The following is a 14,043-nucleotide window of genomic DNA, read 5'->3' as shown; positions in this document are numbered from 1 at the left end:
AATGCATTTAAACACATTAATTTCTAATCCAAAGAGCCTGCCATCAAGAAGTTAAGAGTTCAGGACGAGGCGATCACTGCACTGAGGTGGGTTGGACCCGCTCAATGTCGGTGCCTTGCAAGGGCCACCTGCAGCCCCTCTTCCCTGCAGACCCCTTTACGGGCCAAGGTGCTGGAGCTGGGCACACAGGGGATAGGTGTGTGCAAATAATGTGCAGACCGGACCAAAGCATGATGGTTTTCTTCTTCAGCACACATGAAAGGCCCCCACATTGTGAACCTAGGTATTAAATGTTAAAGCAGCCGTTTGGAGGGAGAGGGAGAAATTTTGGAAACTCTAGATGCAGATTTTATTTTTTTTTTCTCCATGGGCAGCACTGAGCAGTGCTCATTCCTTATGCACATGCCTTTAGGAAGAAGGACACAGCTCTTACTGTAGCAGACTGTCTTAGAGCATATTCCCAAGGGCCTCTCAGTGAGGTTATCTGCAGAGCGCGTTTGGTTTCAACACCACTGTCTACCTTGCGAGGTACATCCAGCATGACACCATGCTGAGGCACCATGAGAGGCTGCAGGAACAGCTTCAGGGCATGCATGCTCGGCCCATGAGTAGGAAGGTTTGTCATCAGCTGCTCTCTGTGGGGCTGCCCAGGCCCCCAGGGAACCCTCTGGCTCTCTGACATGTGTAGGGATCGGAGGGCAGCTGGGATCTGCAGCTCTGGACCAGCGCCACATCACAATCTCCAGCCTCAGGGGAGATTTAAGAATGCTTCTTAAGCTTGCTTTGAGGTTTACGCATCGCTGAAACACTGCAAAGGTGACAGGGAAGCCAGGAACTTGTCCAAGATATTAATGTGCGCCAAGCAATCTAAAAGCAGAAACAGATGCTTTCTTGTTCTAGTCGAAACTAACACAGCAGCTAATGATTTTACCAAGCATGCAAGTTACTTTCTTGGTTAAAATCTTTCAGGAACTACTTCCAGCCATCAGGTAGTCTTGGAGGGGGTAGAAAGGGAAATCAAGGCACACATACCCCAAGTTGGAGCCCTGCACTGGAAAAGAGGCTTCTAAATAAATATGTAAAAGAAGTATGGGTTTTCGTCAGACAAATTTACGATGAGCAGAATTGAACTTTCATCACTACGAAAGAGCCTGGCTCTGGAACGGCTTCCCAGGGCAGGAGGGGAGTGATGATTTGCATGCGCGTGCTCCAGAAGAGCGGGCTCCTATTTTCTGTGAAGAGAACCGGCTTCCTACCTCAGGAGTATGAGTGTATGATGGGCAACTGAGAAGTGGACCACTAAAACAGGCTTACGGGCCACCACAGCAGCTCCTAGATGAGAGAGGACAGCAAAATTAGGTATGTCTTTTTGTTTGTTTGTTGGCATTGGTTTGGTTTGGTTTTGGTTGCGGTATTTGTTTGTTTGTTTTTCCCAGTTAAATGGTGCACTTTATTTTCACATGACAAAAGGGAGTACTCAGAAAATGAAATATTCTCAGTGTTTCCTCAAGTAATAAAAGGAATTGACATTTTTGGTTTTGTGACAAACTTAAAAAATCATAATATAATGCTAATCAGCTTGAAAAACTTTTTTTTTCTTTAGGAAGAGTCAGTTTCTTTACAACAATCCCTCAGATCTCTGATATTTTCTTTGCATCACAAATTTTGTTGGTGTTGCTAAAACAGGACAAAACCAGAGGGCAGTAGGGTATGTTATTTTATATGGAGACCATGTGTCATTTGTTTTACTGGCTGGAGATAAAGAATTTCTGTCATACTACTGGAGAGCCTTTGACCCACCAATGCAATGGAAGTATATACAGTGGTATAGACCAGAACAACGACTGTGACTCTCAAGCAAGCTAATCAAGCCTTTACTCTGCACAGATGTGACTTTGTCTGACAAGTTTCTGTTACTTCTGTGACAGACGCTTTGGATTTTGTGCCATTTAGCTGACAGAATCACAAACACTAAATATAAAACATCCCAGAGCTTAAAGTCTCTGAAGATGTTCAAAAAGGAAAAACTGACTAAACTTAGGGGTTTCTGCTTCTGGTCCCATGTGTTTCACCTCAGCAAAAGCAGGCCCGGCCTAGGCCACCAGGCTTTTGTTTCCCAGGGGCGCTATGGGAGTACAGGCCGGAGGATGCCAGGAGTGGATTGTAACCTTCTTGTGAGCTGTGAGATCACTTCTGGCACAGAACTGAGGGCAGACTGTGTCTTTTTAGAAACTCCGTTGGATGTCAAACACCAGCTAGAAGTTTTGACTCATCCTCATAAAGATTCGGTAGGCCTTGAGACGCCAAGCTCACACCTTCTGGTGTACTTTGCTGTAGGAGCCTATCCCAGCTCCAGGTCTCTGGATGCTAAACAAATATATAGCTGAATCTGTCTCTGTAGGGATGTATTTTCCTAGCAACTAGAGATTTTTAAGATAACTGTTCCATTTTCTCTGAAGTTATTTAGATTTCCATCAAAACAGGTATTTGTCCTTCTCTAACTGTCATTGTGTCCCTTAACTTTCTCACCTCTGTTCTTTCGATAATTTATATTTTGCCACCAGAAAAAGAAATATTGAGACAATTAATGATGTTTGATTAGAGCAAATGGTTATCCAAAAGTACAGAAAGGATGGTATTTATTGCTCCCAAAAACTGCTTCAATTAGATCATGCAAAATAAGTCCTGGGCAAATAGGATCAGATATTCAAGGAGTGTGTTATCACAAAGAAGTATGAGGTAATCATGATTTGGGAGCTTTGACACCTCACCTGCATTTTGATCAGAGGGCTGGGCAGAGTTTGTGATCTGCTCTGAATAAACTCCATGAATATATGCTCTCTACACCCTACTTAGTAGGAGCGAGCTATGGAACAGGGGACTGAATCACCACCACTGACTCGTCAGGAGAGCTGCAACCAGGAAGGTCATCTCCTGACCTGGGGAAAATCCCTCTTGTCTGATGTATACCACACACACCTCAAGGGGCTCCTGACTTTGCTGAACCAATGTGATTATCTGTCTCAGTTTTGCTAGCGAAAAATGTTGTGTGTATTTTTAGCACGAAGTGGAAAAATGTGTTGTACGTATTCTAGTGTGAGCTTTCTTTTTCAGGAAATGGTGGATGATAATTTAACTGGCCACTGGGTGTCGCCCATTATCTGAGAAAAATAGCAAAATTTAAAATGAAGAGATTGTACTTTAAGAAAATATTTCTTCATGCACATTTAAGAAATGAAGCTGCTACATCTGTCTCACCTTCCATCACAGAGTCTGATCCTATCACACACAGAAACCTATTCAAAGATTCAAGATTGATTTTGTGTCTTTACAGTGATTTTTAGCCATGAAAACATATTTAACATATTCTCTGCAGTTAAAATTCTGGTCTGGCAAAACATGAACAAAGTCAATACATGATGTTGCTTTCATGTATGCTTTCAGGCTTGTGACTGCAGTGAGAGCAGTTCTTGAATTCATTTTTATGAATACAGACAGTGTGACAATATTTCAAGGGTTTAACCAACTATTCATATCCTGTAAGTTTTGAAAACTCTCCAAGAAACAACTCTATGAACACGTCTTGCTTAATGAAACCTATGAAGGTTTATGTAGAACCTAATTTTCTACATTTGGTCAAAACAAAAAAAAAATAAACACTTTATGAATTCACTGAACAGAAACAAGAGCTTTAGGGAAGGGGAAAAAAGTTCCAACAGAGAAGTGATGAGAAACTCCATCAAATGCTAAATTAAAGAAGAAAGGAACCCCAAAGTGTATTTTAAGTGGATACAGGATACGCTACAGTGTGCAAATAACTAAAAGTCTTGGTAAGGGCATGAAAGATCTCTGAGGTAGGAAGGACAGAGGATAAAGGGAACACACAGGGTTAATAACCTGAAACAATAAACTTAGCAAACCTGAGAAAAAATATTTCTTTCACTTCTACTTACAACTTCAGTTTCAGAACAGTCTTAAATATGAGGCAATCTTCAAAGGCCCAGAATACCACACACATTATTTAGCACATTAAAAAAACCCAGCTTGCTGATTGCATTACATTTATGGAGACCGGAAAGTCTGATTTGAGAAATCTTCCTTCCTCTTTTCTCATTGTGTGGACAGGGCAATGTGTGCTTGTTGCAAGATTTCCACTAAATACGAATGCTAATCATGTCCTTAGACTTTAAAGGTTTGGTAGGGGGGAGCAAGAAGCCTGATATTAGGGAGGAGAAGAGGTTTTCTTGTAGCGTTCTTGGCTGCAAAGCTCAGAGGAGCCCTGGAGAGGTAGAGGCTACAAAGCCCCTAACCATCGTAATGCATCAGCCTATATTCCTGAATGATTCCTAAAGTATCTGAGAGCTGTAGAGCATTTCAAACCTTAAATTATAGGCATACTCTGGCCATAGCTTTCATAAAGCAGACACTAAAGTTTAGCTAGGCAACTGCTTAATAGCAGACAGCAGTGTTATTGAGGAAGCGAATACTCTGCACCAAGAGTGATGTTGTACAGTCGGGGGAAACTTGCTAAGAAGGAAATGCAGCAACTCCAGCTGTGCCTTCTGGCTGCAGCCCCAGGTTGAACATCACGGCTTTTGTGGAAAATGCCCTGCAGCCTGCTGTCATAGGCTGACTGGCACATGAGCTCTGCCATCCATTTCCAGTGCCTGTTCCCCTGGCTGCTGAGTGAGGTTTCCATGAAGCACAAGTGACTCAGAGGGCAGGGCGCAGCCTTGCTGACATGACCTCCTGCAGAGCCCTAAGCTCCCATTTGAACATCTCCCCTGCTTGCAGATAACCTGCTTGTCAAGCACGCCACATCCACCAGCTCCCACCGAAGTTCTGGGTGGTTAGCAGCCCGTGTTAGGGATCACATCCTCCTACTGACTTACTCACTTCACATGCCACTCACGGTTGCGGTCAGAAGGCTTCTCATTTCCATCAGGTGGTAAGTATAATTACACAGCTCCTCGCCACCAGTGACATGACACCAGGAAGTTTAATAACAGATTAAAAAAAAAAAAGAGAGACATCTATTAGGTTATCAAATTAAATCCAAGTACAGCAAATAATTAGATGCCTCCTATCAACAAGTATCATTAGTTTAATTAGATTGATTTTAGCAGAGAGGTTATTTCCCAGTGAAGCACATGCTTTTTGTCCCGCAAGGTGACTCTCAGTGCCTGGTGATGAAAGGGCAGGATCACAGAGTTCAGTGAAATTCTAGAGATAAAAGAGGATTTACCTCAAAACATCAGCCTCCTGAGTTTAAATATTTAATAGATGACCTAATTAAGTGACTACTCTGCTAATGCAACTCTTGCACAATGGTCATGCAAGTTCTGCTTCCTATTTTCAGTAAGAGGGGCTTTCCTGCGATATTATCACGTGGCACACACTCTAGATACCTACAAAACCACACTATGAAGTAGGTTGGTTACTAGCTGATCCAGAGAGATAGTAATAAAATAAATTTTATAATTTAACAGAAGAATTACAGTGGTGCAACTGAGAGATTTTTTTTAATGAAATTGTAGTAGATTGAGACATCTTTTTTTTTTTACCCTTACAGTTGAAAGAGTTCATAATAAGAGAATATATTACTGAAGTACTTATATATAACTGTACTTCTGAAAACAAGCAGCTCAATACAGCTTGATATGAGCACAGCAGAAACAGTAATAATATAATACAATAAAAATCATAAATTCAGATATTAGCTATTATTTTGAAGATAACCAATAGCAAATTCTATGAAACGATTGCTTGATGGGTAAATCTATGCAAGCGGCAATGTATGGTACAGCAAAGTAAGAATGATATTAAACACGGATAAATGGCTCCAACTTCCAGCTTTTACCCAGGACAGTCTCTGTCTGTGATCAAGGGAAAGATTTCCCAGAAGTGAAAACAGGCTTGGAATAAGTTGCAGTGAGGTCTGAAGGTGTAGGGATACTGTACCCGCTGTTATACTAGTGTACAGAAAGTGATTTAAACAAGAGTTTTTTTCTTGTTTGTATTATATAATTAAACCTTAGGAAGCAGACCCCTACCATCTCAAATGCAAAACATTCTTGTCAGAACAAAGATACGTGTACGTGATACACGATACGTGTACGTGTACAGATACAAGTACGTGACTTTACAATCCCAATGGTATTGAACTAATCACTACCTTTGTTACTTTCAAATATATCTAGATTCAATGGGAAACATCCAAAAAAATGCAACTCAAGCCTACAAAAAGTGTAATAAGTAGGAAAATTCCTTTCTCATTCTCTAGTCAATGATGGGGAAATAACAGAAAATTTCTGACTACTTTCACAACTAAAATAAGCAGTAGCAATTTCCATATGCTTCACAACTACATTTTGCTACAAACTCAAAATATTTTTAAAAGATATTAAACATTCATTAACGCAACTTAATGCAGGACAGTCAAGTCACTTAATCAGAGGCTGAGTTATACTACCAGTAGAAATAACATCATTCTCCTCCTCATTTGCTTCAAATGACTTTGGCAGGTTAATATTAATAGCTGCCCTCAGGTTAGCCCAGAAAAGGGCACGCTTGCTCCTCTCCTTCGGCCACTCCAGGTACGTTCTCTTTGCCATGAGAGCCTTCAGCTTGTGGTACCTCGCGGGGATAATATACGGAGGAATTGGCTCCAGCAAAATCAGGATTAAGCTGTTGCAGTTCTCACTAAACAACTTGTGATGGGCAAAGTACAGCTCGTAGTGACACCACTCGCTCTGCACAAAGTTGGGAGACAACACGAAGATTGACTTGTAGCTCTTGTCTATGCAGTTTATGATATTCTCCACAATGCTCTTGCCGGGAACAAAGTTTCTCTCGTGCTGGCACAGCTGCACGCTGCCCTCCCCCTTCTCCAGGTTCGGGATCAGCTCGTTCTTCACCCACACGGAATCGCGCTCGCTGTAGGAAATGAAGGCGTGGAACTGCAGGACGGTTTCCCGCTCCTCGGGGCACTCGTGCCAAGCTCTGCGCTTCGTCTGCGTCCACTGCCACAGCATGCGCACGTACCACGGCACGTCCAGGTAGATGCACAGAAAGGCCACCACCCCCACCAGCACCAGCGTCAGCAGCAGAGCTGTCACCAGCAACAGGGCCGTGTTGCAAGCGAGCTCAGTCAAGTGGAAGTCCTTCAGCTGCGTTCCCCTCAGGTCCTCTGGGTACTCGCACACGTACGCCTCCGGCCAGCCGCACAGCTTCCCTCCAGACTGCCTCTCAAGACGCATGAAGGCCTGCAGTTCACAGGAGCACTTGAACGGATTGTGCCCGGCTTCCAGCTCCCGCACCCTCTGGCAGCTCTCAAAGAAGTCGGCAGAAGGGGTGAGGATCGAGTTCATCTCCATATTCAGGAACTCCAGGGCCGAAAAGCCACCGCACCCCGGCAGGTCAGCCAGCCTGTTCGACGCCAGGTTCAGCTCTTTCAAGGACTTCAGCTCAGCAATCCCCTGGGGGACGCTGGCGATCTGGTTGTTTTGTAGGTCCAGTTTGTTGACATTGACTGGCAAGCACCCAAACACCGACTCTGTCAACTGATTTGAGGACAGGTCCAGCTCCATCAGAGACTCGGTCCATTGGCAGTGCTCCTCGGCTCCATCGTTACGCAGCAAGTTGCTGCTCATGTCCAGATACCTCAGTGATTTCATATGCCTGGTCATGGAGCTCACCTTGGAAAGGCTCTCAAATTTATTCCTCTTCAAAATAAGTAACTTCAAATCTGCCAGAGTACTACAATTCTGGAACAATTCATCTGTCAGGGCATTGCGAGAAAAATTTAAATATTGAAATGAGCTTGCTCTCTCTGGACAAAGCATGTGTGGCATGTATGCATCATATATTGTCAAATTGGCAATATTCATCTCTGAAAAATCTCTGTATAGAATCTCCTGGTTGAAATAATAAACCTTATTACGAACTTGCTCCAAAGTTAGCGCTTTCATGGAGACATCCAAAGAGATTACTTGTTCCAGAGAGCTTAAGAAGGGTACAAATTTGTATGCAGTCAACACTCCTATTGGTCCCCGAAAAGTCAAATTTCTCACAGTCAGATTCTCCACGGGTGAATACCAAATAAGCAGGAAAATTTGCAAAATGATAGGCCATTCTAAGTCCACAGTGTCAAGCATCAGAGCTGTTGTCTTGATTTTCTTCAGAAGTTTTAAAGAAGGAGAGGGGAAATCTTTGTAGCTCAAGGTATATTTTATGTTAACAATTTTTAGGTTTTCTGAAGTGCTCATCCCATCATACAAGAGGGAAAAATTGAAGTTTTGGTTTGCTGAAAAAACAATGTGAAGGCTCTTTGTATTTAAGGCTGTCAGACTCTGAGGCTCATACAGAGAAAACTTTTCTAAGGTAAGGAAGAGAGTGTTCAGCTGTAAATGTGTGATGTGTCTGAAGTCTGACCTTCGTATCATCATGGCACTTAATCCTAGGTATTCTAAATGAAACATGGTCCCAAATTCCTGACAGATGGGCAAGACAGTAAAATTATTGAAAGAAAGATCTAAATGTCTAAGACATGCAAGCATTTGACAACAAACTTTCCAAATGTTATTATGAGATAAATCTAAGTATTCTAAATCTTGATTAAAAATGAAGACATTAAAGTCAAGCTCTGTAATTAGATTATGAGACAGATTTAATACTTGAAGGTCAGAAAGAGAAATAAATTCAGAGATACTAAGCTCAGAGATCCTATTATGTGATAAATCTAATACATGAGTATGGAGTGGAATGTTTTTTGGAACATCAGTTAGCAAAAGGCTTGAATAGTTTGCAATGAATTCATTTTCCACAGTTGGATGGATATTATTCCAAAGTGTGAGTGTAAAGACACAAGCAAAGACATAGATACTTGTAAGGGATCCCATTATGCCTTCTAGAATTATCTTGGTTCTTTAGAGAAACGCAGAAGCATATCTCTGTTTTCTGTTCAATATGTCTCAGTGAGAAGTCCAACCCTGTGAAAAGAAAACACATGGAATTTTCTGAATTTGATGAATAGGTTCTCCAGCATAACTGGAGAACCTATATGAAGTAGCAGTACCCAAATCTGAAAGAAAACACTTAACACTTTAAAAGACTCTAAGATATTCTAGGTGTCATAAGAAATTTCCTACATTTTCCAAATTATCCCGTAGTTGCCAACTTGACAAAGAACCTCCCTAGAAATGGTGAGGGATGATGAATCTGGTTCCAGAGATCAAAAAGCAGAATGACTAAATGGTTGAGCCTATCGACAGCCTACATAGATTCAGAACGGCACCGGCTCTACCATGAAAAAGCATGCTCTAGGCAGTACTATTGCATTATCAAGACAAGACAACATAGACACAACAGACTGGCAACCAGATGTATGAATGACTCACCAATTCTTTTAGAAGACAAAGAGCCCCATTTTTTTTCCTCTGCTGATTGTGGGGGTGGGGGAATTGGGCAGTGGGGGATATTCCTCTGTGTAATCCTTTGTTAATAAAAATAAAAGCCTATTTTTTGTCAGTTCTGGGTGATAACACGTGTTAGTCCCTAGTAATTTGATTGCCTGATATCAAAACTCTTTCCTTTCCCTTCTAAATCTTCTACCAAGCTTAATCAAGTTTTCTTCCAAATAAGTAAAGCAAAAATACGTGTAATTAACATCACTAAGAGCAATAAAGGAATGAACCATTAAAGTATAAACCTACTTCTGGAGAATCAAACTGAGAAGTCAAATTCTGTCTTTCAGAAAGTTGTACTAGGCAATCCGAGCACAAAACAGATCCTTAATGAAGCTGAGATGGTTGGTCAAAGTACAGTATCACTTGCAAGAAGAACCAAGATTACTTTAAAGAGTAGCTGACCCTGTTCTTCAGAGCTCAGGCTGACAAAAAAACTCTTGAATCAAATAAACTCTGGGGAGATGGGAAGTCAGGAACAAAGCAAGACTTTTTTTCCTGAAGGGCCAAAAAAAAAGAAAAAAAAAAAAAGGAGACAACACTCTCTGGTCCATGCTCTATTGCCAGATGAATTTTAGTTTACTATACACACTACACTGTACAGTGCAAGGGACAATCCACCCTGTAGAGCACTGAAGTGTGCCAAACTCAAAGAATAGAGCAGATCTGTATAGCGAAGCAATATTAAGGATCAGCAGTAACCCATCCAACACCATTGTACAATAGTATTAAATTCGAGTTGGTTGAGAATGAAAATTTCCATTTTTTTTCCTTTCTTCTGTGTTGAAATTCAACATACAAATAAGCATTTCCACTAAAATTTAAAAATGCCAGAATATCTTCCCCTGGTGAAGAAAGACAACACCTGAGATCTGATGGACTCCAAAACACCCATAACAAAAATTCTGAAATGTAAATAAAGCAGCAAATATTACCCACCTTTTGTGCATTGAATTCATCTCCAAGTGAAGGACCAGCATAAGACTTCTGCATACTCCGTTAACAACCTCAAGATGGATTTTCAAGCACATGTAATCTTCAAGCTGGAGAATCTCATACAAGATGTTAATTCCTTAACTACTGTGTCAGGAAGTAGGAAGAACAGTTTTTTACCTGTAGACTACAGAATTCCAATAAAGAATTACATTTCCCTGCAATGCAGATATTAACAACACAATGAAAGGAAATTTTTAACAGTCCAAACTCAAAGTACATTTACTTCTGCAATATTTACCTAACTGTATGGTTTAGGAAGAAATAAACCTATCTGCGGTACAAAATGTTCCCCAAAAGCAAGAACATTTAAATAACTCTGCATTTCTAATTTCATGTCTGTTTCTGATGGCTACACAGATGTTCTGGAAGTTCATCAACTGCATCTCCTCTTTTGCACGCACAGAAAACAGGAAGCAGAACTTTCACAGCCAACTTCTCTTCGTATCAAAACCTCTTGCAGAGATCTATCCTCCTGAGCTAGTTTCCCCAACAAGCAGATTAATTAATGTAGCACATTAACAGACTCGAAATCTAGTAGTGGGGCAAACTGATGCAATTCAAAACATTTACAGGTTGGTCATCTTTACACTAGATATGTCTTGGATGGTTAAATCAGGGAAATCCCACATTGTAATTTAATTTAAAAAAATGGAAAAAAAATAAATCTAGAGATAGTATTTTCTATGATATGAAAGCTGCAGAGCAGCCGTGAAGAATAAAGCCATAGAGGGCAATCTGGGAATGAAGGCATCCAATAAAGCAGTCATTCAATTAAAGTTTTTAACAGGAGCATAAGCCTAGTGAACAAATCAACAGAGCAGAGAGTCGGTGCACTTCAGAGGCAGATGTAAATAACCAAAACCAACATCTCACTCCCATGAGCCTCCAAACTAACACAACATGCTTCAGTAAGGTTAATCAGCAAGGAAGAAAGAAGCCGAGATAAATAAATGAACAAAGGTTCATTTTATCCTAATGAACTTTAAGATTAAATTCATGACATATATAATGAATCCTTCACGTATAAGCAGACTGGGGCATCTTGGATGACTCTGGACTCCATTTAAAGCTTACTCCCCACCGTGAAACAGCACCTTGGAGGAGACTTGAAGGCAAGAATGTATTCAGCTACAAAAAGCTGAGAAGTATGGCAATTTATTCTAACTAGTTGTGCCAGATACATTTGAAGCTTGCATGAGCTTCTTCTAAATCTTTTCTTTTGCCTTTCCAATTTTGCAAAGAATGTAAACTTTTTGCTTTTCTGGAAGAAAATTTCTGGGTTTCAATGTGAGACTGATGAGTGAGTTAGTGTTGCTGAAACCTGACAGCAAACCATTCTGCTTTCCTCAATGCAGTGGATCTCAGTAACTCATTACAGGTTGAGACACCTGTGACCCTAGACAAGTCTGGGGATCATGAATGCTTCTGTCTGATTGTCAGCTGATATTGTTTTTTCTTCATGTTAAAGGAGAAGTTCCCATTGGGGAGCATTAATCCATGAAAATGAATAGACTCAGGCACTTGTTGACAGAACAACGGCAGTTTTCCTTCCACTATAACTACTGAAAAATCTTTGCTGTCTTGACAAAATCAAATATACCATCGGCTTTCTTCAGAACTGACTCCAGTGCACACAGGGTTGTCAAAAGGAAAAGTACCCACACCTTTATTTATAATATGTTTAATTTCCCTACCACCCTTCTTTAGGAGACATTAAAGTACATTCAGAATACAGTTTTGTACTGCATAAAATACAGTTTTGTACAGTTGTACCATAAAGAAAATTTGGAACTAGTGAAAATGAAACTGACACTCCTAAATACCTCTGTTAATTCATTAGGGACGTTGCACAATGTTATTTTTACTAACCCATTCAGCAAAAGTTTGTTTGAGGGTGGTTTCAGTTTACTGATTAAGCCATTTTGCATGATAGCAAAAACTAAAAAGCAGTGTGTACGTGTTCAAGCATCCTGAATGTAGCAGGTAAATACCATCCCTTCTGTCCTGAACATATCTGTACTCATGCAAATACCTTGTTCCATTTTTTAAGCTTATACTGCTGTATTTTGGGGGGGTTCGGTTTTGGTTTTGGTTTTGGTTAAGTGGTTTTTTTGGGTTTTTTTTTTGGTTGGTTGTTTTTTGTAGCTTATTCTACCAATGAGCACTTACTTTCACAAACAGCCCTTCCTCCACGTATATCTCACACGTCTGCCTATATATTCTGTTTACTTACCTAGGGAGGAACTGCAGCTACACTCAGCTGAGTATCAGAAGTTATTTAGGACCAGCACTGTCCTGAAGGATCAAAGGATGTCCCCAGTAGGAACTGCTAAAGGGAACTTACATGTGCAAAACATTGAGTTAAAACAGCCACAGCAGTTAGACTCATCCAAGCACTTACAAGAAGTTAACAGTTATCAGAAGTTGCAAGTTGCTAGGTCAGTGTTTGGTCATATAGAGGACCTTAACTTCAATGGCAGCTCTTTCATTGTCACAACTTACTCCCATGGGTCAAGTAGGCAAAATGAATGCTAAATGCCACCACAAGTTAAACTGAGCAAAGATTTACCACATTTAATGCCTAAACCTATTTTGCTTGGGCAAAGACAGACACCAGGATCAAAGCATGGAAATCAAACTGTTCCCCGTGACACAGAGCCACCTTGCAGAGCACACAACTTTCTCAGTTACTGGCTTATCAATACCTCTTGACTGAGCAGTGAGTGCAAATGAGTGTTATAGTGTTATATAAATGAGCTTCAATGATGATGCTTTGTAGCATTTCTAAAGCTAAAAAAGAGCTGAGCTCTCAGCAAGGCAACCCCTGTGTGTGTTGTGACTTCCATTCTGTCATAGTTTGGTTTCCTTTATGCTACACACTACATAAATATATATATATATGTGTGTGTGTGCTTTCACTTCATCCTGCACATTTTCTAGGTTTTGGAGGGTGGTTAACTCCCACATTATCAGTTTTGTATGTTGATACTGTTCTGCATGTGAAATAGCATTCCTGCTAGTCACTGAGATGACTAGTCAAATGCCAGGAATATGCTGATATGGTATCTGACATCAGAATATATTTACATACACCCTTTTTTGATGCTTGGGAGCTACCTTCCAGAATGTGCCGATAAAAGTGCCAGAAAAGAGGCTGACACGGGATGTGAGGCTAACACATGGCCCCATGTCTGGGAAAAAATCCTTCTTGGACTAAAACTGGTTTAATATAAAGTGTTCAAAGTATGGCAGAGGCTAAAATAATTGTTTGGAATATCCTGATATATCTCTTGAGAAATCTCTGCTGGGGAATCTGAGAAACTGGATGCAGTAATTCACAGCATGTGTAGCTGTTTTGTCAATTATCTGGCACATAACGTAAATGTAGCTTGTCCTTCTGACTTCGTGAACAGAGGTCTTACCAGTTGTCCCAAGACTTGGCAAATCTTTTCAGCCTCTGACTGGTTATTGCCTTTCTGATCAGAAGCTCATAGCTGTGCTGCAAAATATACTATTTCAGCTGAAATTGACAGCTGCTTAGAATCATGAAATCGTAGAATCATCTAGGTTGGAAAAGACCTTC

The 14,043-nt window shown here is 40.7% G+C and overlaps 1 protein-coding gene across 2 annotated transcripts; it reads right to left on the bottom strand.

The window, feature by feature from the left end:
• Positions 1-6,361: 6,361 nt before the first annotated feature.
• Positions 6,362-10,848, bottom strand: LOC121070122 (toll-like receptor 1). 2 transcript variants are annotated; one of them, XM_040556774.1, is made up of 3 exons: positions 10,699-10,821; positions 10,404-10,584; positions 6,362-8,990 (listed from the first exon to the last, which is right to left on the bottom strand). In XM_040556774.1, exon 3 carries the CDS (start codon positions 8,898-8,900, stop codon positions 6,444-6,446), a length of 2,457 nt encoding a protein of 818 aa, XP_040412708.1. In that variant the 5' UTR covers positions 8,901-8,990; positions 10,404-10,584; positions 10,699-10,821; the 3' UTR covers positions 6,362-6,443. The 2 variants fall into 2 exon arrangements, with proteins under 2 accessions (XP_040412708.1, XP_040412709.1); XM_040556775.1 differs by having other exon boundaries at positions 10,404-10,848.
• Between the last annotated feature and the right edge of the window lie 3,195 nt (positions 10,849-14,043).

The sequence above is a fragment of the Cygnus olor genome, chromosome 4 (assembly GCF_009769625.2).
Source record: "Cygnus olor isolate bCygOlo1 chromosome 4, bCygOlo1.pri.v2, whole genome shotgun sequence".
NCBI lineage: Eukaryota > Metazoa > Chordata > Aves > Anseriformes > Anatidae > Cygnus > Cygnus olor.
Note: the sequence above shows the minus strand (reverse complement) of the source record. Positions and strands in the feature narration are given on the sequence as shown.